General features: G+C 40.1%; 2 protein-coding genes across 3 annotated transcripts in view; one reads left to right on the forward strand and one right to left on the reverse strand.

Annotated features, from left to right (window-relative positions):
- Positions 1–11,792, forward strand: part of LOC136428580 (molybdopterin synthase catalytic subunit-like) — a 24,598-nt gene extending 12,806 nt beyond the window's left edge. For both annotated transcript variants that reach the window (XM_066418203.1, XM_066418202.1), the window contains 2 exons: positions 7,988–8,111; positions 11,583–11,792. In XM_066418203.1, coding sequence (XP_066274300.1) covers positions 7,988–8,111; positions 11,583–11,645 — 187 coding nt within the window. In that variant the 3' untranslated portion in view covers positions 11,646–11,792. The remainder of the gene's footprint in view (positions 1–7,987; positions 8,112–11,582) is intronic.
- Positions 11,793–14,010: 2,218 nt separating this feature from the next.
- Positions 14,011–21,232, reverse strand: LOC136428578 (uncharacterized). Its single transcript, XM_066418201.1, has 6 exons — positions 20,973–21,232; positions 19,256–19,459; positions 18,772–18,929; positions 17,699–17,823; positions 17,106–17,267; positions 14,011–16,641 (listed from the first exon to the last, which is right to left on the reverse strand). The coding sequence occupies exons 1-6, from the start codon at positions 21,172–21,174 to the stop codon at positions 16,227–16,229; spliced, it is 1,266 nt and encodes a 421-aa protein (XP_066274298.1). The 5' UTR covers positions 21,175–21,232; the 3' UTR covers positions 14,011–16,226.
- Between the last annotated feature and the right edge of the window lie 215 nt (positions 21,233–21,447).

A 21,447-nucleotide genomic window follows, 5' to 3' on the forward strand; every position in this document is an offset into this window, starting at 1 on the left:
TCCACCTCCCCCTCCCCTCACTTGGCTTCAGTCCCTTACATTGCCTTAATTTGTACTCTATTTTTCTAGAGCCATGACAACATACGCATCCTAAAATGCTTCACTTGCATCGGGATGTGCAGAAATTTTCCTATGACCAATACTATGTCAAGGGTATTTCACATCACAGTCAACCCCCTGTAGCCTGTACACCAAGGTAGTATATGCTTATACTTCTATCTCTATGTACATGTCAACATATCAAAATGTACATGCAGTATAGTGACATCTTTAATGGACCATGTAGTCACAGTTGGGTGAGCATGTTAAAATGTTACACGTCTGAATGCTGATATCATTTGGAAGCCAGCAACTCAAGAATGTTACATTCACACTTCAAGGCTTGAAAATTACCAGCTGCATTTGCAGGCTACTTGTGTTCGCCACGGTTTTGATTTTATTATTATAGTGTTATTATACTGTAACAGTAAATAGAAACAATGGCGTCTTTTCGGCCAGTTGAAAACCACCTACTACAGTAGCAACTCAGCAAGGGTGCACACTGACACTACAGACAGACAGAACAGTTGCCTCCATCAGTACTGTATTACATACAATGTATAGTACATGCAAGACAGACAATGAGGTAGGCAGGCAGAAGACAGAACAAAATTTTTGCCGTGGTCTTGAGTTAGCGGTAAAGATGTCACTGGTGCACCGCAAAATCTGTGAACATAAAACTACCGCAAACATAAACGCATTCAGTTTTTACAGTATTTCAAGCCCAGTTCTTAAAAGATTATAATCAACACGACATTCTAGTGTTCATCCTTATATCATAGATATTACCACAATTTCAGGACAAAAATCAGTAGCTTAGTTGTCAGCAGTACATTTCTGTTTTTAGATATAAATTGGCAATGCTAACTTTCTCCCCCCTCCCACTCACTCATTAGAAGGCCTCTAGGGTTTAGCTATAAGACACAGCCATTAACTAGATGTCACAAAACATCTATCAGTTCAGGTTACAAAGCTTGCCTTCATCCATAAAATCTTTCCAGCCAACAAATCATTTAATCCACTTTGTAAACCTACTTCTGGGTAATTTGTCTTTTTGAGTTAAGAAACGTTGGTAGCATTATGCAAAATATTACAGTTGCTCAAGCAACTAGATAGATTTGTAGACAGCCAGAAATTTCAGGTAGCATCTACTACCTTTGGTAAGTGACTGAAGGATCTGTATTTCAACAGATATTTAACCAAACACTAAGATTCGATATGTAAATGAGGTGAAGACAAATATAAGGGCCAGTTCACACTTGTTGGTATATTCAAGGCCGTAACTCAATTAAGAAGCTATCGATGGATTGTTATGGGATTTGGTATTGGGTAGATGTTAACAAAGAACAGATTTAATAATGGACCCCCTAGCGGCATTCTACATGGTACTGCAATGGAACTTTTGCTATGATCTCAAGTTTTGAACATGCTTTGGGCATGATGTTTGAGTGGAAGGTAGCTTTTATATTCATATACTTAGTAATCAAGATGTAATCATCAACTGTATCTAGTACCAACCTTGAGCTTGAGACAAAATGCTGATATCATCCAGACATTTCCCAATTACGTTATCATGATGACATCTGTCCTTGGTGCTGACTGGTCAGATCTAATAACATTTTTCAGTCCTTTAGGTATTATAGTCTTGGACATCTTAACCTTCTCCCTGCTGCCTAACTAAGTATTTTGACCAATAGGGAATTGGGTGCCAAACGACTTAAGGCTAAATTATGTTAAATTAGTACTTGTTGTTATCATGAAAATTGGAAACCGGTGAGAGCGAAGAGGGGTATTGTTATCATGAACGTACCGTTATATAAGATGGTAAAACATATTGTAGTGACATCTTTAGTGTTTAGTTTGGTCTTGACTCTAAAATATTCCAACAACACTATCATGATCTGTCCTTATTTAGTGCTGATTGGTCACATTGCCACATATTTTAAAGCCATCAGCAGTGCCAATTGGTAGTTATATCATATATCCTCCTCTATAGCTAGCATATAGTGCCTACTAGAAAAAGATGAAAAAGCACCAAAAAAACTAAAATCTGAAGGTCCAAAAAGTTAATTTTGTTTCCTATTGCTTAAAGGCAAAGGTCACAAATGTCTCCTTTAGCTGATGTGAGGGTGTAAGTGCTGCTTTTTATTATTGATTAAACCCCATGGCCTGTATAAAGAGATGGTACATCCTAGCTTTCCCGTGCTTCACTTCTCCAGGCTACAAACAGCTTGATGACATTTTAATGGACTGTTAACCAACAGGTGAGTAGACAAATTCAGGTAAAAGGTACAGCAGTCATCCTCAATTGAGGTGAAGCATGATGCTTTTTCAAGTAGATACAGATACTGTAATGCAGAAATGTTTGCGGTGGTTTTATGTTCGTGGTTTTTGCGGCGACCGTTTCACTGCGACCGTAAAGCCACGACAAATATTTGTGTCCAATACTGTAGCAGTATGTGACTGTAATGCTTCCGTGAACTTAAAACCATCGCAAACTTGAATGCATTTTTTTGTTGGCTTCCTTTGCGTGCAGAGGTTTTGATGCGTGGGGCTGATACTGTCAGGCGGAAACACGGGCGGCTGGCTTTATGTCCTCCTCCAAAATTATGAATGTAACCCACCTAGCCATGCTTAGAGGATACGCGGTGACACAGGGACAGATATTTAGATGTAAGCAAAGCAAAATGTGATACTTTGTATGTGTGCCATGGTTTTTCTTTTTGTATAATATATTTGTGAAAGCCAAATGAAAAGAGTTTGAAAAAAATAGATGACATACATGTAAACTCACAGTGAAAAATCACAACACCTGGTCCATATAATTTTATGCCCTGAGTGTTAAACATTTTATAAAATACCCTAATTTGGAACATAGAGGATACCTGGATGTCTAATCTTCATCGACGTATCAAGGATCATTACGGTAAGATTTGCCTGAGCTCAGTGAGGGATCTGGAGAACACCAGCAGGAAGATTGCGGACTACCGGAACCATCTACGCTTCAGTTTACGGTGCCTCAAGGTAAGTGTCACTCCTGTCAGTTTGCGCCTAAAGACCTCCATCAAAGGCTTCAACGCCAACAAGATAATTTCTAACGCGGAAAGAAAGCTACTAAACGAAAGAGTAAGACAGATCAACTACAAATTGGATGGACTAAACGCAAGAAAATCTAATCTTGAACAAGTACTGAGGGAACGATTATCAGAGGAGACTTTTGCCGAAACTAAAGAGTTCATAACACGGGGACAGCTCTCCCAACACGAGAAGGGTAAATCTAGACAGAAGAGCAAATTCGAACGCCTACAGCAAAAACAAGTGAACAGCACAGCGGATAGTGACCCTAATTGGAGATCTAGCAGTCCAAACCCTCAAACTACAACACAGACTAGAACAGATGAGCGGTGGGTAAAAAACCTTAGTAGCCATACCCTTACAGAGCCAGAGAAATCGCTGCTTTCTAGAGGTCTAAATTTTGCAGTAACACCTAACAAAATCCCCAACATCGATATTGTCACAGAGACCGAGTCAGCAATTCGACGAGCCCATATGTCATACAAACAGGCTGAAGCCTTACGCACTAAAGTAGCTACCACTCTGAAAGTCTCTAAACCCCCTGCTAGTAACATTACCCGGGAGGAACAAACCGCTCTCAAGGATTTGGCCACTAATCAAGACATAGTGATTCTTCCTGCTGACAAAGGCAGATGCACAGTAGTCTTAGACAGGGAGCAGTATGACAGGAAGATACAGGACCTCTTAGGGGACAAAGACACATATTAGTAAGCCTTTGAAAAGAGATCCCACTACCAAGTTTAAGAGGGAAATCATTGAAGCCCTCAAGAAATTAGAAGCTGATGAAGCTCTGGATCATGTCACCTATCTAAAAATCAAACCCAAATCGGAACAACCCCCTGCTTTCTACGGCCTCCCCAAAATCCACAAACAGGACGTCCCTCTACGGCCCATAGTTTCTGGTATAGGCTCAGTCACCTACGGAGTAGCAAGTTTTCTAGCGAAGATTTTGGGACCTTTAGTGGGGAAGTCTCAACACCATGTACAGAACAGTGCAGATTTCGTAAACAAAATCAAAGACATCCAGTTAGACGAAGATGATATCATCACTTCGTATGATGTGTGCTCTCTTTTCACCTGCATCCCCCCCAAAGAAGCGGTGTCAGTAGTCAGGGAAGCCTTAGAGGCTGACAACACACTAGCAGACAGAACCAAGTTATCTGTGGACCAAATATGCAAGCTGCTAGACCTCTGCCTTGGGTGCACATACTTCACTTACAAAGGACAATTCTTCCAACAACTGCACGGCTGTGCTATGGGTTCACCAGTTTTGCCCATCGTGGTAAACCTGTACATGGAGAAATTTGAGAACAAAGCCCTCAGTACTTTCAAGGACACTCCCCCGGCCAACTGGTTCCGTTATGTAGATGACACTTGGTGCAGACTAAAGAAGAGAGTAGCTGATGATTTCTTTGAACATATCAACCAGATAGATGACAACATCAAGTTCACACAGGAGTCGAGTCAAGATAATATGCTCCCTTTCCTAGACACCAAAACCATCATAGAGAAGGATGGTCGCCTCCAGTTCGAAGTATACAGGAAGCCGACCCATACCGATCAGTATCTGGCCTTTGATTCTCACCACCCTTTGGAACACAAACTGGCAGTTATAAAAACTCTCTTTCATCGGGCAGACAACATCATCACCTCAGACACGGCCAAAACAGACGAACATAGACACCTCCGAGGTGCCCTTGGCAAATGTGGCTACCAAAGATGGACTTTCAACAAAGCCCTCAAACCGTCTGACCAGTCCAAGAAAACGCCTAAGTGTACACCGTTGACCAACAGAAACAAGGCCAACATCACTATTCCATATGTACAAGGAGTGTCCGAAAAACTCCGACGGATCTTCCAAAACTTCAACATTGCCACCAACTTCAAACCTCAATCAACTCTCAGACAAAGACTGGTACATCCTAAAGACCGACCACGCAAAGGCAGCAAGGCCGATGTCATCTACAGACTCAAATGTGAAGAACCCAACTGCAACAACACTTATATCGGAGAGACCAGCCGATCACTTAATGAAAGGTACAAAGAACATTGCGCTAACCGCTACTCCTCGGCCATTTTCCACCACCTAAAACACAACCAGGGGCACTCGTTCAATCTCGAATCCACTGATATCCTTGACCGCGAACCCCGCTGGTTCGAACGTGGAGTAAGGGAGGCAATATATGAGAGGATATACAATCCAACCCTCAACAGGAAAGGAGGGCTAAGGGTGGAACTGTCTGGCACTTGGGACATAGCCTTGGGGGCAAACCAGCTTTAGCTCCTATATTAAAACAATAGGAGCTATTGTCCCCTTTTACTTCAACCTTGTCTTGAGTTGTCTAATTCGCTTTCTTTTGGACTATCTAAAAATTTGTCTTCTCCTTATTTGCATATCAATTCATAGTTCGTGGTTATAAACCTGCTGTTCAACTGATCTTGCTCACAGTCACTGACGAAAAGTAGTGGATGCTACTTGAAACGTCTGACCGTTTCCAAAATCATATCCAGTTGTTTGAGTAATTGCTTTTTGGCATAGAGGATAGCCATCGAACTTTAAAATCTGACTGTTGAGTTTTCTGAGCCTTCCCACTCACTCATCATTAGAAGGCCTCTGGGATTTAGCTATAAGACACAGCCATTACCTTGATGTCACAAAACATCCGTCAGTCCAGTTCATGATTTATGTTTTTATCATATAATCTTCCTTGTAGATCAGTTTAGTTATGACTTCCTTTTTTTCTGTTGGATGATTTTTGAGGTACAAAATATTAAATTGTAATGTACAAATGTCATGTAATTAGGGAGGGGTTCATGAAATGAAATGAGTCCCTATACTGGTCACCACAATTTGTCTTCATCTCAGTTTTGCCAATGGAATAGAAAACTTTGTAACATGTACATTGTCAAGGTTGTCTGTTTTTTGCAGGCATTCATGAATGTGTCCATGCATGTGCATGAAAACGGAACATGTATCATCCATTCTCAGTTTCGATACAAGATAACTCACAGTATCTGGAAATCGCAGTGTTGCCACTGAATTAAAAACCGATGTACAATGAATTAAAATTCATTGAAAAGAGATTTGCAGTGATAAAAGGATGCGTGTTCACTGTTTTGTGCCGATTTGCCAATTTCAGACTGTGTGTCTGGCACTGAATGCCTGGCTATAGTGCAGTCCAGTGAGATACCTGCTTAAGATTGCCACGTTTGAAATATGAGGAATTCTCAAGAATGTCTTGAACACCTGGGTATCTTACGTGTGCATACAAATGTACCTTGGGAATTAATGATGCTACGTCATGATCAGTAGATTTTTTTATAGTCACAGTTTTCTGTTTATGTGGGTTACCTGATGGAATTATGAAAGTTAACTTTATTCCTTCTACTTTGAGTTCAATATCTTGCTTAAGTATTTGAAAGTGTGGAACGCCACGGACTTGATGTAGACATTTTGTGAAGATGATTTCATCTCTGTCCCCGCAGTCCCCTGTAATTCGATTCCGTGCAGTTCCAATGAGGGCCACTGTCTGTCGTCGTCTTGTTGGTTTGTGTCGGCCTGATTGATTGGTAGGAAGTCTGCGGAGTAAACCACAAAAGATTGATGCCACCGGGGGAGCCATATTGGGTCAACTATCGGCACCACACCCCGGTGATCTGATTTCAAGTTGATGACGTGACGTCAGCACTCGCCGGAAAATTGAATTCCGAACGTAACCTAAATACACGGGAGGGATGGTTCTCCGTAACTCCGTCTTTCCATAAGAGGCTGCAACCCCGTTTCGACTGCTGATCAACCAAAGATTAGACAGATCGCTCAAAGAAAAAGAAAAAGAATTCCATAGAAAAGGAAGAATACGTTTTGTGTGTTATAATCGCTTGCAGATTCTGAATCACGTTCTCATGAATATACCTTCATTCATTTGTTCAGACCCTTGTAGTGCCTACATGTTGTAATGGCACATAGGGCAGCAGGTTTCCTTGCTGTTTCAGTAGCAGGGTAATTAATTTTACAGGGACGGGCTGCTAGCCCTTCCCCTTTAGCGTGCTCAAAGCACCTCGAACGCGGGACCCCCATTTTACGTCCCTTCTGAAAGACGGGTGCAGCCAGGAACTGCCGTTACAGTAACTAGTCGTCACCTTTTGACTGGTCCTCAAACTGGGCAGTTGCAAAAATTGCAACTACAGTGTTTATGTTTTAAGTGATCACCTAGCCAAAATAAGGATCAAAATAAGGATCAATAATAAAAAAAATTGAATGTTTGATCACTCGACATTTTGCCTGACATGCTGCCTGCTTTGCCAGCATAATTAGGGGATTCGTCATCTGTAACAATTAAAGGATTTAGATCTAGCTATGGTCCGTCTGTCTCAAAAATGACTGACGACAAATGGAATTGAAAAGTTTGAAGCCGAACTTATGGATACAACTGTTAGTGATAGCTATAATGTCACCGCTGCAAAAGGGCCATTATGAAGCAAAATTGTCTTGTTCATTTACACTAAGTCTTACTGTACATATCTACTACATATGTGAAAAATGCATCTAAGGAGATCCCCGATGCAACCCTCAGTATAATGAACTCCAGACCTGTATATCTAAACTGTGCAAACCAGGGGTTGCTGCACGAAAAATGTCTCAAACACACTGTTTTTGGATTGATGGATATATTTAAGCCTGACAGATAAATGTTAATGATGTATACTTAGTCTAATACTATGTATTTGTACATGCATGCAGGCTATATTCATAATTATATATTATGTAGAACCGTTTGAGTCAAGGATGTAACACTGCCTATTCTACACTGTTGTACAAAGTGTATTCTCTGCCACCCTAGAATATTGACAAGACAATGCTCTTGTTTCACAGGTGTGTCCCCATAACAGAGTCGAGTGTCATCATAGCTATCTCCTCGCCCCATCGCAGGGACGGGCTGGACGCTGTAAGATATGCCATCGACACGTTAAAGGCAACTGTCCCAATATGGAAAAAGGTAAGAGGGGCGGGTGTGCCCGGATATGTGTTAAAAGGATAGATTAGAAAGTGTAGGAAGGTTGTGAGTGATTGCTGAAAAAGGTGGCATGGTGGTCTTGTGATTTAAGGGAGGTTGACTTGGAATCCAGGTTCGAATCCATAGCAGGTCTTGATGTTGTGCCCTTCCTCCCTCAACTCACTGACAGATGAAAACGTGTACCTTGCTTTGATTAAGCTACTGGTAACTTGGTAGGGACATCCTCTCAGAAGGGACATAAACTGATGATAAAGCAGAGGTCCCGTGTTTGAGGACTAAAGCCAGACTTCAAGCACCTCACCCACCACACTTATCAAATAGAGTAGGGTCCTGTGAGTGGATCAAACCTTTCAGTCTTAAGCAGACAAACAGTTATTCAAACAAACAAACAAAATTGGTCCTGTTTTTTTAAAGAATTACACTTGTCAAGAAAGTGAAGAGGTAAAAAAATGTTTTCTTTAACCTCAGGGATTTTTGCTGGTAAGAGAGTAGGCAAGCATCTTTGCTGGTCCTTTAGAACCCCTTAGCTCCACATGTATGTCCTTAGTTCACCCGTAGAGATTCACCTATAAGATCAATACCAACCTAATTTAGTGGTGGTCACCTCTCCCCTGGGAGTTGTGTGCTGCAGAGATGAGGTTTCACTATTGCTTTCACCTTGGTACTTTGTTTCAGGCAGCAGGACTCAAAATACCCATCCTGTATTCTAATTAGGTCGTAGGTTAGATTACAAACACACTGCAATTTTGTAAGCATTGCCAATTCAAAGTGATCTCTGAGTCACAATTTAGATAACAGTTTGCAATTATTGCCAACAGATTGCAATATAAGAAGAAGAGGCTTTGAGCTATATGATCATGGTTATTATGAAGGTTAATGAAGAATATCAATGTCTTTATAAGGAATTATTTGATAAGCATAATCAGGAAAGTCTACTTGGCTATTTGCAGGAATTTTTTCAAATTTGTAGGTCAAACTGTCAACTTGCAATTTTGCAGGTGATTGAATTTTTTTTCAATCCCCGGCCCCAGGACAATGCACTGAACATAGGCTGTCTAGGACCTATAAATAACTTTTCATGATTATTTTATAAGTTGGCTGCTTGTCACTGAACAATAGAGCACTTCCCAGCAAGCAGCACCCCAGAAGTCTACTCCTGAAATAATTTTTAGGGTAAGATGATTTGATTATATGGATGACATCCTCTGGGCACCCCAAACCTGATGCGTGCATAAAAAAATGTTGGGCAAAAAAAAATTATGTTCTAGGCGGTCAGGAAGTTTGAAGGGATGGCTGAAAAATGGTATACCATGGACAGAACATGGTAATACCAAACAGGAATTTTTTTATACCCGGTACTAATTTTCTGTTATTTCACATCTTCTTCTTTGAGTTCCAAAGACTCCGCACAGGGCTTGAAATACATTGTACAGTTTTCAGCTTATATGTACTGAATATATAGGCATGGCAAAAAAATTGCTTGGAGCAAAACACTTTTGAACGCACAACACAAATCTTACAAAGAGGAGACACTAATTTCTTCACTGTTGCCCAACCATTCAACGACATCCATTTTCTGATATTTTTTTCAAGCAATCATATGAATTATTTTCTCATTTTGCAGCTTCTCTGTACAAGTTACAGCGTGGTTGCATCATTTTCATTTTGGAAACGGACGGAAATTGATGTGGGCACAGATGTCATCCATGATTACAATCAGTCAGTATGGCCTAAGTTGAAATAAGGAGTTGCTAGCAAAACTTGCAATTGGAGAGCGGCATGGCCGCATACAGGACTTCCCTTCACAGTCTATAGATCTTTAAAAAAGCATCTCTGCTTAATGTGTTTTGCAGAAAGCAGTGGTAACAAAATGAGTTTTATCAGGTACATGCAGCAGTGGGTATGAAATACCTGGGGAGTCTTGCCTTAGCTGCAGTTTATGTGAAATGCAAGCCGGGACTATATTTAATGTCATTTTATGTTTTGCTGTTAGTAGTTACCTGTTGGCATGAAATGTTCAGTTGTGTAAGGCCAAGGACTATATACAATGTCCTGTAAGGACAAGGGCTTCAACTTAAGTTGCAAATTCATGTCTGACTCATTTGATAGTATGCCAAATTGTATGATATATGTCCCTTAATATGCAGCAAGATTTCAGTCTCCATGCAAAATTTCATCAAGTTGAGTGAATAACAAAGTTCTTCCCCAACCAAGTATCTACACAAGCCAAGATTTCAATCTTGCTCATCTCTTGCTGCTCTTTCCCCTTTTCCTCTGGGTTGTTGAAAATAGATTTCCAAACGCCTGATTGCTTAGTATATTTCATGCAGAACAATTTGCTGTGAACCAATTATTGATAAGTCTAGTCTATTACCGTCAGTCTCTGTAAAGAATTCCCGGGCTGTCTTGTTTCAGAAAAATTGATAGCTTTAGAGACCATGGAGAGGCACGGGTGGGCCTAAAATTATCACGGAGGTGACAAGGATTATTTATTTATTTATTTATTATTTATTTATTTTGATTTACCACATTTTGTGGAAGGATTGACATAACAGGTGAACTATCACCTTTTCAAGATGTCATCCCAGACCGGACTGTAAGATTTGGACCATCGCACACCGGGGCATACCCCTACTCTTTTTCGAAAGGTGTGGTGGGTTCTTTAACGTGCGCGGGGTGTTGCTCTCCCCAAACACGGGACCTCCATTTAACGTCCTATCCGAGGGACGTCCCTAACCCTAGATGAGCTAGGTACTCATTTACACCTGAGTGAAGTGAGGAAAGTCGTGTTAAGTGCCTTTCCCAAGGGCACAACGTCGGGGCGCAAGTTCGGACATGTCTCTGGGCACACCTGGGATTAGATCCCGGGACCCATTGTTTGACAGCCGCGTGCTCTACAGTTGCGCCACACGACGCTAAGGATGAATGTTCAAGTGCATGCAAAGGAGCATCTGACAAATTTGCTACCTTTCCTCAAGCGGCAGCATATTTTTTTGTTATAACGACAGGTCCTTCAACAATCCCCAATAGCCAATTTATTTTCCAGAGCAGAGCAGTCTAAACATGATGGAGATAGCAGGCATATTTGTACATTTTGTACACTGTGAACTGTGGGGTGGTCAAAGGTGGTCAAAGGAGAGGGCTGGGCTCCACCTTCCAATGTCGTGCCCTAGACACAGTGAATAACAGCCCACTGCCCCTACAGCCTCAAAAAGGCTATGGGACTAACTTAAAGTTTATACCTTTGGTCCTTTACCTTTTGTGGCTTATCTGTGGTTCAACAACAGAACTCAAGAAGCTATTGATGGATGGTGATTATGTTTTGTGTGTTGGAAAGTGTGACGAAACAAAGGAAAAGTTTGATTAAGGGCCACCTACCGGATCTCTGTCGTACTGCAGGCATGTTTTTGTCAGAAAGTATGACATCTCTCAATTTCTTTTGTTTTGTTGCAGGAACTTTATGAAGAAGGGGAGGCTAGTTGGAAGGAAAACAAAGAGTGCAGTTGGTCAACATAGAAGTCAACAAATCAAAGAAGATTTTGTCGTGTGATCAAGTAATCATGTATGGCAAGCTTGGCCATTTTGAATATATCTATGATCGATATGGGTATATCATAATGATATGGGGGAGCATTACATGACAATATAGATTATGAAACCTAACGTTTAGTTGAGTTTGCTTGAAAAGGTGTTCTTTGGTTGATATATTAAGCTTTTTAACATAATACAGTCAAACCTGCCTAGGCGACCACCTTTTCAACGCGACCACCTGGCCATGGCGACCGCTTTTTCTCGGTCCCGAAAGTTTTCCCCATAGGCACAAGCATTAAGCTGCCTGCCCAAGGCGACCACCCGTCCAACGCGACCGCGACCGCCACGAATTGGGACCGCACAGAGCACAATCCCTGCCCATGGCGGCCGCCTAATTTTCGAGCATGTGGTGACATCGGATCATTTTGCTGTCGGATTTCACGGAAATGTTGTCAAGACTTTAAAGGACAAAATAAGGACAAAAATATATGGAATAGCAATGTTATAGCATCGATTCCTCCATGAAGTATTTTTATAAAACGTTCCCCCTATAAACACTGTAAAGAGAAATGTTTGTGATGTTGTTGTGCCTATCGTAATCTTATAGTTTACCGCAAACTCAGTTCGGTTTAAACTCAATTTTCAAAACGAATACGTAGTGCATGGCGTCAAAATGTCAGATTTCACAAAAATTACTATCTATTTCTTGTATTTTCAATAAAAATGTGTCTGTGTCTTACTAAATTCCGCCCAAAAATGACTTCGCGGCGGGCAAAACATCAGGCGAGAAATGTTGTCCTTGGTCCCGACGCCATCTTGGATTTGGGCATTTTGGCGCTGCCCGGATTTGGCGTACCGCTGACCAACCTCCTTGCGCTGACCTTTCTAAAACACGATGCTTTTGTGTATGAACATTTACAAATACTCTAGTCATTGATGAAAATGAATATTCTTATTTTCTTTTTATTTCCATGAATCTCACAAACCTTTATTGGACGCTGTGCGTTCTGCTGCACTGACTCATACCTTTCGATGCGGTCGCATAGAGCTTGGCGGTGTGGCGCGGCACGACGGAATCACACCGTTCCGTTTTTTAGTTGTCAGATCGAAAACTTTTTTACCCTTTTATCCAGCGGCCAGCGTCCCAAAAAAGGCTGGGGCCAGCAGCTGTTTTCTAGAGATTTGTCTTAGGCCTTAAAACTTCGATGATGTGCGTGTGTGTGTGTGTGTACGCGGGAGATCACTGCGAGATCATCGAGGCGACCATTGTTTTGTAGTCAAAATTATGACGAAAATTTGTACACGATGTTAACGTTAGCGATATACAATTTACAACGATAACGGAAAATGTAATTTTGTAGAATCTTTCTGTCAATGAGAATTGAACCTGGTGGGGGTCTTGCTGTCTAAATTCACATAATTTTCCATCCATTTCGTACTGTATTTGAAAACCTCGACCTGGAAACATGTGAGTGGAATCCTCTTCATGGCGACCACCTGTCCATCGCGACCGTTTTTGCTCGGTCCGCCGGGTGGTCGCCTTGGGCAGGTTTGACTGTATATAGATATATGGTTGGACCTTTTGTAGCAATTACATCATGCTAGTTATGTTGTACCAGACTTGAGGTAGGGTTATATGTATTTATATAAATCGTACATATATTATCTCAGGAACACACAGTCGAATGATTTTTCAATGTACTCCCTTGTAGAACTGTAGACTTGTGCCCCATGCGTGCCACATGTCATGCCCACTTACCAGGCATTTTTGGTACCTGTGCGGCACGTATCCAGTTCCCTCTGGGCCTTTGCATACGTGCAGCACTACTCCACTCACAATTAATCATCATTAATCATCCAGGCTAGCAAGACTGCCTTTCCCTGCCTGAACCACATGTCAACTTCCCCCCCCTGATCTGGTCAGCAGGGGTCGTCACACCCTATTAACATCTGCCTTGCTGGCCCCTGCCAAAGCCACATGTGGCATCATCTTGGATTACATGTACCAAGGAGCAGCTTTGTCTATCTGTCCAAGAAAATATTGGAAAGAATATTTAGATACATGTATATGCCCTTGTCGATATGGTTTTGTTTTGTTTGGTCAATGAGGTTATATAGGGAAAAAAACCCATAGTATGATATGGTATGTTATTTTTTTTTCCATATTTTTTGGCATATGTAAATGTTGTGCTAAAGGTCCAGCTGGAACAGTAAGTTGAAGGGTAGAAATACTCTCTTGCATACTATTTGAATACATTATAGTCACAATGCAGTATAGTCAAAACCAAGGAGATTAGAATAACCTCCTTGACGCAACCTTGCTTGCAAATATGTTGTTCATGTTGGACAAGAATCCATGTGAACAAACTTTGACATTTCTTTTTAAAGACTTTGACAACAAATGACTACTGCATTTGGTTTATGCCACTACTTTGTACAAACAATTATTACAGTCATGTACATTTAAGCCTGACTAGATTCCCCTCCTAGCCCCCCCCCCTATTTCTGAATGTATTGAATTGTCATCATAGGATACCTCTATAGTGCAACATACAACCCCAAAATAAACATAGATACATAAACTTCTAACCAGGCCACATGCCCTGAGGCACCATGAAACTTTCACTGAAAGTGATCCTTCTTGATTAGCCATGTAATTGAGGTCATCTGGTCAACAGTTGCTGTGAGCAGGAACATGCTTCCCTGTGTTTACACTCATCACTCAGCCTGACCCTGAGACATTGGCTGATAGTACTATAAACATTAAGGTCTCATTCATGAGTTTTTTCGCCCCATAGGCTTACATGTTATAAAACGTGTTTAACATGGGCGCGTTCGTAATGAAGCTATAAGAAATGCACCAATGTCATTCATTCTCTGTTGAGCTCATGTACCCTAGATCATGTGACAAAAATTGCCAACTACCAGTTGGCATACAAAACCTTTTTATGGCAATTACAAACGGCACTTAGCTACACCCCCTAAATACATGTAGGCACTTTCCAGCTGAAAGTGATCGACCGAATTACCCCCAATGTCCGGCTGTGGACGTCCGACCTCGCGCGCGGCTGACGAACTTTACCTGTTAATTTCTTCCGTTACAAACAAGCTTTCATCAGTTTGACGCTTGAGATCAGTTGGGCTGGGTAAAAGAGAATTTCCCACCGATATAAACAGTCACGTTCATGCAGCCATTCATTTTTTGGGCAACGGACTCTTTTAGGGTACCCACTTGGAGTAATACAGGAATGAGACCATACATTGTAAGCAGAGAAAAAATTGTTGGCAAAACGTCAAAGCAGCCTCATGAAAACTTCTTCGGCTACTGGAGACTCTTAAAACATTAGCAGCAATAACATTTACCCCCCCTCCTAAATAAACAAAGAAGCATTAGTCTAAAGCAAAAGCAGGAAATTTTCAAGCGCAGCTATTACTGATATCTGTTTTGTCCAGGGGTGTCATAACCAGTCATGCTTTGATGTCTAAAGAATTTATTTCCTTAGCCTTACATAAAGAGACCTCACTTTTGGGAAAACCCTTAACAATAATGATAAGTAATATGCTACTTTTATTAACTTCGATTTCTGAAAAGAACCTGGGACACCTATATGATACTGTAAATACATTTAAATTCTTGAGGTTTTTATTTGGTTGTACTTGTAGGGAGAAAATGGAGTGTTTGCACTTGATACAATACCAGGGCTATAGTCATAGGGGCAAAAAATTTAGTGGTGGTTTTGAGTTCGCACTGAAAGTTCACCACGAAAGCCGCAAACATAAAACCCACCATGGACATGTCTACATTACATTTACTTTCAAACAATACCATGGAATAAGCAGATTTTAATGTTTCAATATGTCCCCAAGCAAGAGGCTGATAGAAAAGATTTCAAAACAGTATTTCATTTTTTTTTGGTATTAGTATTCACAACTTAGGCTGTTTATACCAGACATATGTATATCATGCAACACATGTACATACAGTTTCTTGCAACATTTTTACAGTAATGGTTGCTACACAAAACACATACATATTAATCTTACAATATCATTAGTCAGTAATCCGCCAAATGACTGACTTGTAAAGAAGGCATATAATAATAACAATAATAATAATTACTTTATTGACAATTCATGCCTGAAGGCGAATGGTAAATATACAAGAAAAGGAGATAATTAATAATAAGGTATAGTACACAATGGCAATATCTATGTAGCTACAGTACACAATAACGAAAAAAAGAGCAAAATACTTCTGTTGAGCTACAAAAAGATTGGCATGTCCTTGTGAAAGACATCAATGCAACCAAAATCTTCTTTTTTAAACAAGGCTTCAAGTCTTCCGAAATTTTTGGCTACTAATAAAGAATTAAATAAACCCTGTTTTGCAATGTTGTCACAATGGTGTGTGGAGGGCAGAAGTTTTACAGGGAGGGGGGTGCCAGCCACCTCCTAACCAGAACAGAGGGAATTTACATACACAATAGCACAGTTTTTGGAACAAGTAGCATTATGGCTGGTCTAATGGCATATCACAATTACAATCCACTGTACATAGTGTGGAAGTTAGTCTTTCTCGACACGGTTTGGGAACTTAGCTACATAGATATTGCCATTGATGTACATGCTTACAACCTTGCCAGATATATAACTCAACTTCACAGCAGCACATGCTTCTGTCACTTTACATTTGAAAATGTGGGGAACTGAATACAAAGGATTAGCATTTTCCGGATCCCCTTCGGTAGGAGCAACAGGCTCAAAACACTGTACTATTGCAAAATGCCGGGACTTGACTGAGTCACATTGACAGGTTCTTTGAGCAAGACTGCAGCTGCATGTTCGGACAGATGCCTGCAGGAAGTACAGCACTTCGCCATAACAGGTGATGCCATTTGACATGAAAGCAATTGTGTAGGAATTGTGCCTGACTGGTCTTCCATACATGCGAGAGTGGATCATCTCGCCGTCTTTCATCAATCTGAGAAAAAAAAATACTCATCAATTCAGCTAATGATATAAATGTACTACTAGATGATTTCCTGGTCATTTAGCTCTGAAGATAATAACTTTTCTCATCAGGGATGCATTCCCACCCCCCACAAACCAAAATACTGAGTTATCCTTTTTCCTGGTTTGAGAAGAAACATAAAATTTTTGCTTACAGTTTGATTTATGCTTACCCAGTCCCCAACATTTTACACTACTCTCACACCATTGCAGCATTATACATGTATGTTCACACACACACACACAAACACACACACACACACACACATAGCATTTTCATTTAGTAACTCTTGAACTAATCTCATGTTCGTCATCGACAGATTATACACATGTATAAAGATCAAAACAGCCATGACAGCAGTGTGCGGGAAAAACTTCTCACATCTATATAGTACAATATAGTAAGTGACAGTATGATGTCCTACTGTTACTGACCTCTGGTACACTATGAATCTTTCTGGCACAAAGTCCACATTGGCAAGCACCACATCCATATGGCATTTCTTCAAATTGCCATATGTTCCATTGGCCCTTCGGAACTCCTCTTTCAAAGTGCCAACCATGTGATACCCTTTGGCAATTTGTTGGAAATTTGACCTGAGAGGAAAAATATGTCATCATTTACTACTCTATCAGCAAGAAAGAACACTTATCATTGGTTGAAATATGTTTATAAGAATGTTTACATTAAGACAGAGTCCTTTACAATTGTAGGTGTTTTCTCTGTAGATTCTTCCTTTTCTTGTTCTTCATTTTGCGCAAAGTACTAGTAGTCATCCAGTAGAAAAGTCACCATGCATGCATCTTATCAGCCTATTCAATAATCATTTGGAGATCATAGATTGAGATTATTTTGTCAGCTATAAATGCAAATCGAAGGGTTGTGGTCATACATGTACATGTACATGTACCTGATCTAAATGGAACAGGTGCCAACGATATCAGGAACTGTGAATGTTGCACAGAATTATTCTAGTCTTCACAGTCATAATTGCTTGCACAAAATCATGATTGTCAAAAGAACATACCTTTCCTCTGGTGATAGGACGACACTAGACAACCTGTCGTACAGCTTCCTAGAGGCTGTTCCTGGCTCAAAGCATTTCTCCCCCATCTCGGAAAACTTTTGCAGAATTGCAACAGCTCGCAAGACCTTGTACATTGAACAAAAGACGTGCAATGCTTAAATGATCACCAGTCCTCATGGATACATTATTTTTATCAGTCCGTGTTTTGCATGGCCTAATGGGTAACTTCTTTCTGATCAGGCAGGCTCATGTGAAGGTTATAGCAATTAGAGAATGTAAATTTCCACTAACAGCATCAGTAAATACACATTCAAAAAACTGAAATATGAACAAATATGCACTTTGTATAGAGTATCTTAAAAAAAACTTATCAGCTGAACCAACACTGAACAGCTGAAAAGATTGTCTTTTGTAAGGATATACTGTTTTACAGAGATTACAGGAAGAGAACATGAGTGCATTGTCAGCTAAATCCAGACATTTGATCTCTATTTCTGCATAGAAGGAATATGTGTAAAGATTTTAAAACTGATGTGTTTCCAAGAGAAGTCTTTTGGCTGTATCTACACTGTAGTTCCATCAAGCTTTGAGCGCATGATATGGTGGGAATGACTATCTAAAGCTTCATGGTACTGTAAATGCCATTATGTGCTGGTGTTATATATGTACATGTACACATTATTTACAGGGCATCAAAATGCTAACTTTTGCAACTTTGGACCCAAAAAGTAGCCAAATGGTATATTTTTGTCACTGAAATCCTAATAACATACAATTTAGCATGGGGATACCTAAGGGTATGTATGGGGGGTCCTGACAACGCTTTACGCTGAATTCAGAAGAACACCCTACATATTGCGCTAAACTCAAACAAGGCAATTACACAAAATTTGGTCGCTACAAATTATGTAACTAAGATGGCTTTCCCTTACGTTCAGGAAATAGTAATAGACTGGAAGTCTTAATTCTCTCTTTCTCAATTATGTTGAAATTATCCATTTGAGGAGAGGAATTTGTTCATCAAATAGTTTCTTAAGACTAACAGGTATGAAGATTCTCATCATGAAACCAACCTGCTCTTCAACTCCCTGTGTGCCATGGATGAGTCGAAGCACTTGGCCATTGACATCCTCGAAGAAAAAGCAGGAATGTGCCCATAATGGCCCAAGTTCCCTCACTGTGTTCACATAGTGTAGCAGTGAATGAACGTTGAGTGATACTCGAGTGCTTCCTGTAGGATGTAGTTAAGACATAGTCAGGGAACGTTCTAACTTATAGTATAAGTACAGACGTTGGGATGTATTTCATTCCATGTATTTTGTGAAGGTAAATTCATTTTTAGTACTTGATACATATTATATATATATATCAGGAGGGCCCCACATTCATTTTCCTCTGAAATGTAATCAGCCCTTATATTTCAAGACACTTTGTAGCAACTCTTGCTAATTTGCCATAAGGTGTAGCAAGACATGTGCATGTAGCATACTCCAGTCTTCCATGATTCAATTAAGTTTATATTCATCATTTTCTAATTCAATAGGAATTGGGACATACCATACATATGTTGTTTTCCATACCCCTCCACAAACTGCTTGAGGAGGTCATCTGCTTTCTGAAGGTCTGCCTCTGTGATGCTGTCTTTGAGCAAGATGTACATCGCACTCACCAGAAGTGCATAGTGCTCGTAGTATTTTGTTGGCAGAAAATGAAGCATGATGGGAAGGGAATAGAAGAGAAGCCACGCCCTGAGCTCTGATGCTAAAAAAAACACGAATATCTGAATTAGCATGTGAAGATGATGTAAAAATGCATTTTTCTTAATAGAGGTCCTGAAATTAAATTTCCTTGACATATAATGTAGTAATGGTTTCTTGTGATGAGAAGAGACACTTCCAAAATATGACTGCATGGCCGATGCTGATTGCTGTCTTTATAGTTATACCAATAGATAGCAAGGTCAATTATTCAACAAAAGCCAACTTCATTCCTCACAAACTTAACAGTGCAAAAGGGTATTTCTGACATAGTAAGAAAGACTAGAATGCTGAATGTAGATAAGTCATTAATATGGACAAATTCTCTGCAAACTACTAGCAGGGTCGAAATACTTGGTTGCCCAATTGTGCCACACAACTATGTTTGGTGCAACTTTAATAGTCCGACTTAGTGTGTCATGTGAGTAGCCTCACCACTGTGCATGTGGGCACAAGTATGACTTGCATGTGCGAGTTTGTGGACATAAAATTGAAGTCATACATGTACTTATGAGAAGCTCTAGCTAGTGCAATTTTGAGTAGAAAATAATCCCCTTTTAAGTTCTACTCACATAAATTTCCACTCGAATGAAGAATTGTTGGCCAAACAAATTACACAATTAAGCAAGCAACATTTTGAATCCCTTTTGAAATTGATTTCAATCTATTTTCACAACTCAGTTGGACACATTTAGTAGTTAGCACTTCAAAAGCACCATCTTGGTGAATAGGGGCATAATACTTTGAAATTCCTGAATATGTAAAAAGTTGGTTGTGCAAGTAATTTCATTATGATGCAAGTGATTTTTTACTTCTCTGCCAAAGCAAATAAGTAAGTAACCATTGCAAGTTGACCCAAAAATGTATTTGGAGACCTGGTGCTGGACATAACGAATGGAATAAAGAGCTTCATGTATGATTGTATTGACTTTCAAATTGAAGATCTTTCTTTTTAATTTTCCTCCAAGCTTTTTTTTTAGATTTATCCACATTAACTAATTTGCGGCCGTCTAGTGTTGCTTTTCTGCTAAAATCGTTTTTTATCAATAGTAAACGCAAGATAAAAATGCTGGATTTGTGAATATTGGGACATGTTTTTTGAAACACTAAGACATCTTTACATTAACGAACCCCTGCTGTTAAAGTAAGTAAACCATGTTGATGGTAAAATGTTAAGCATGAAAAATGCCCTACATTTTGAAAAAAATAATGTAAACATTTTCGCCATCATTTGTGAATTTTCTTATCCTGAACAATCTTTAAACTCTACTTAAGTAAAGTAATGATAAACAATTGAAAACCTTGATTAGCATTATTAGAATTCACTTGTAGAGACCAAGATATGGGCATTGGACCTGTGGCAATCTGAAATGTTCATTGGCAACCTAGCGTTGGCCCACTTTTTAACTGTGCAACCTGGCCATAAAATGTTTTTCGAACCCTCTACAAGGCAGAGACTCTGCAACAGGCATTTTGCTGGGCCTGCTATTTTCATACAGTATGACTCTCTCACACACCTTTCCAGTGCTGCATGTGGTCTTGTATTGACCTTGGGGTCCGATGTATGTCGAGAGGTGGTCTCATAGCGAGCAGCATCTGATCGATCTCCTGCAAATGGTGTCCACAGTGGTAGTCTTCCTTCCTGTCAGATTTGAACCAAAGGGTCATGAGACCCTTTGTTATTCCAAGAAGAGCACCGTGCATGTAGTCGATCGTCATACCACGTATGAGGTTGAACTTTGGTGCAAGATAAAGCCAGGATGGGCCCTTGATTCCATACACCTGAATGGACATATACGATAGTGTAAGTGAGGGATGTCTTGTTTGCATGTACAAATTTGTACAACAGCAGCAACAGAATTTCAAGTAGGTTTTGTTCTATGCAAGACAGAAAAGTATTTCTTTTATTCCTCTAAGGAAAAGGTTAACAGTATTATTTATGCATCATTGTCATCTTGTCAAATAAGGCATGTGAAATAATGTTAAATCAAT

This window comes from Branchiostoma lanceolatum, chromosome 2 (genome assembly GCF_035083965.1).
Source record: "Branchiostoma lanceolatum isolate klBraLanc5 chromosome 2, klBraLanc5.hap2, whole genome shotgun sequence".
Classification (NCBI taxonomy): Eukaryota; Metazoa; Chordata; class Leptocardii; order Amphioxiformes; family Branchiostomatidae; genus Branchiostoma; species Branchiostoma lanceolatum.

Excerpts from the sequence above, each read along its gene's own strand:
- LOC136428578 (XM_066418201.1), bottom strand. The coding sequence starts at position 21,174 with ATGACGATCGACTACATGCACGGTGCTCTTCTTGGAATAACAAAGGGT. Across the intron at positions 18,930-19,255 it reads TGGAAAACAACATATGTATG|GAAGCACTCGAGTATCACTC; the intron begins GTATGTCCCAAT and ends TACATCCTACAG. Across the intron at positions 16,642-17,105 it reads AGATTCATAGTGTACCAGAG|ATTGATGAAAGACGGCGAGA; the intron begins GTCAGTAACAGT and ends TTTTTTTCTCAG.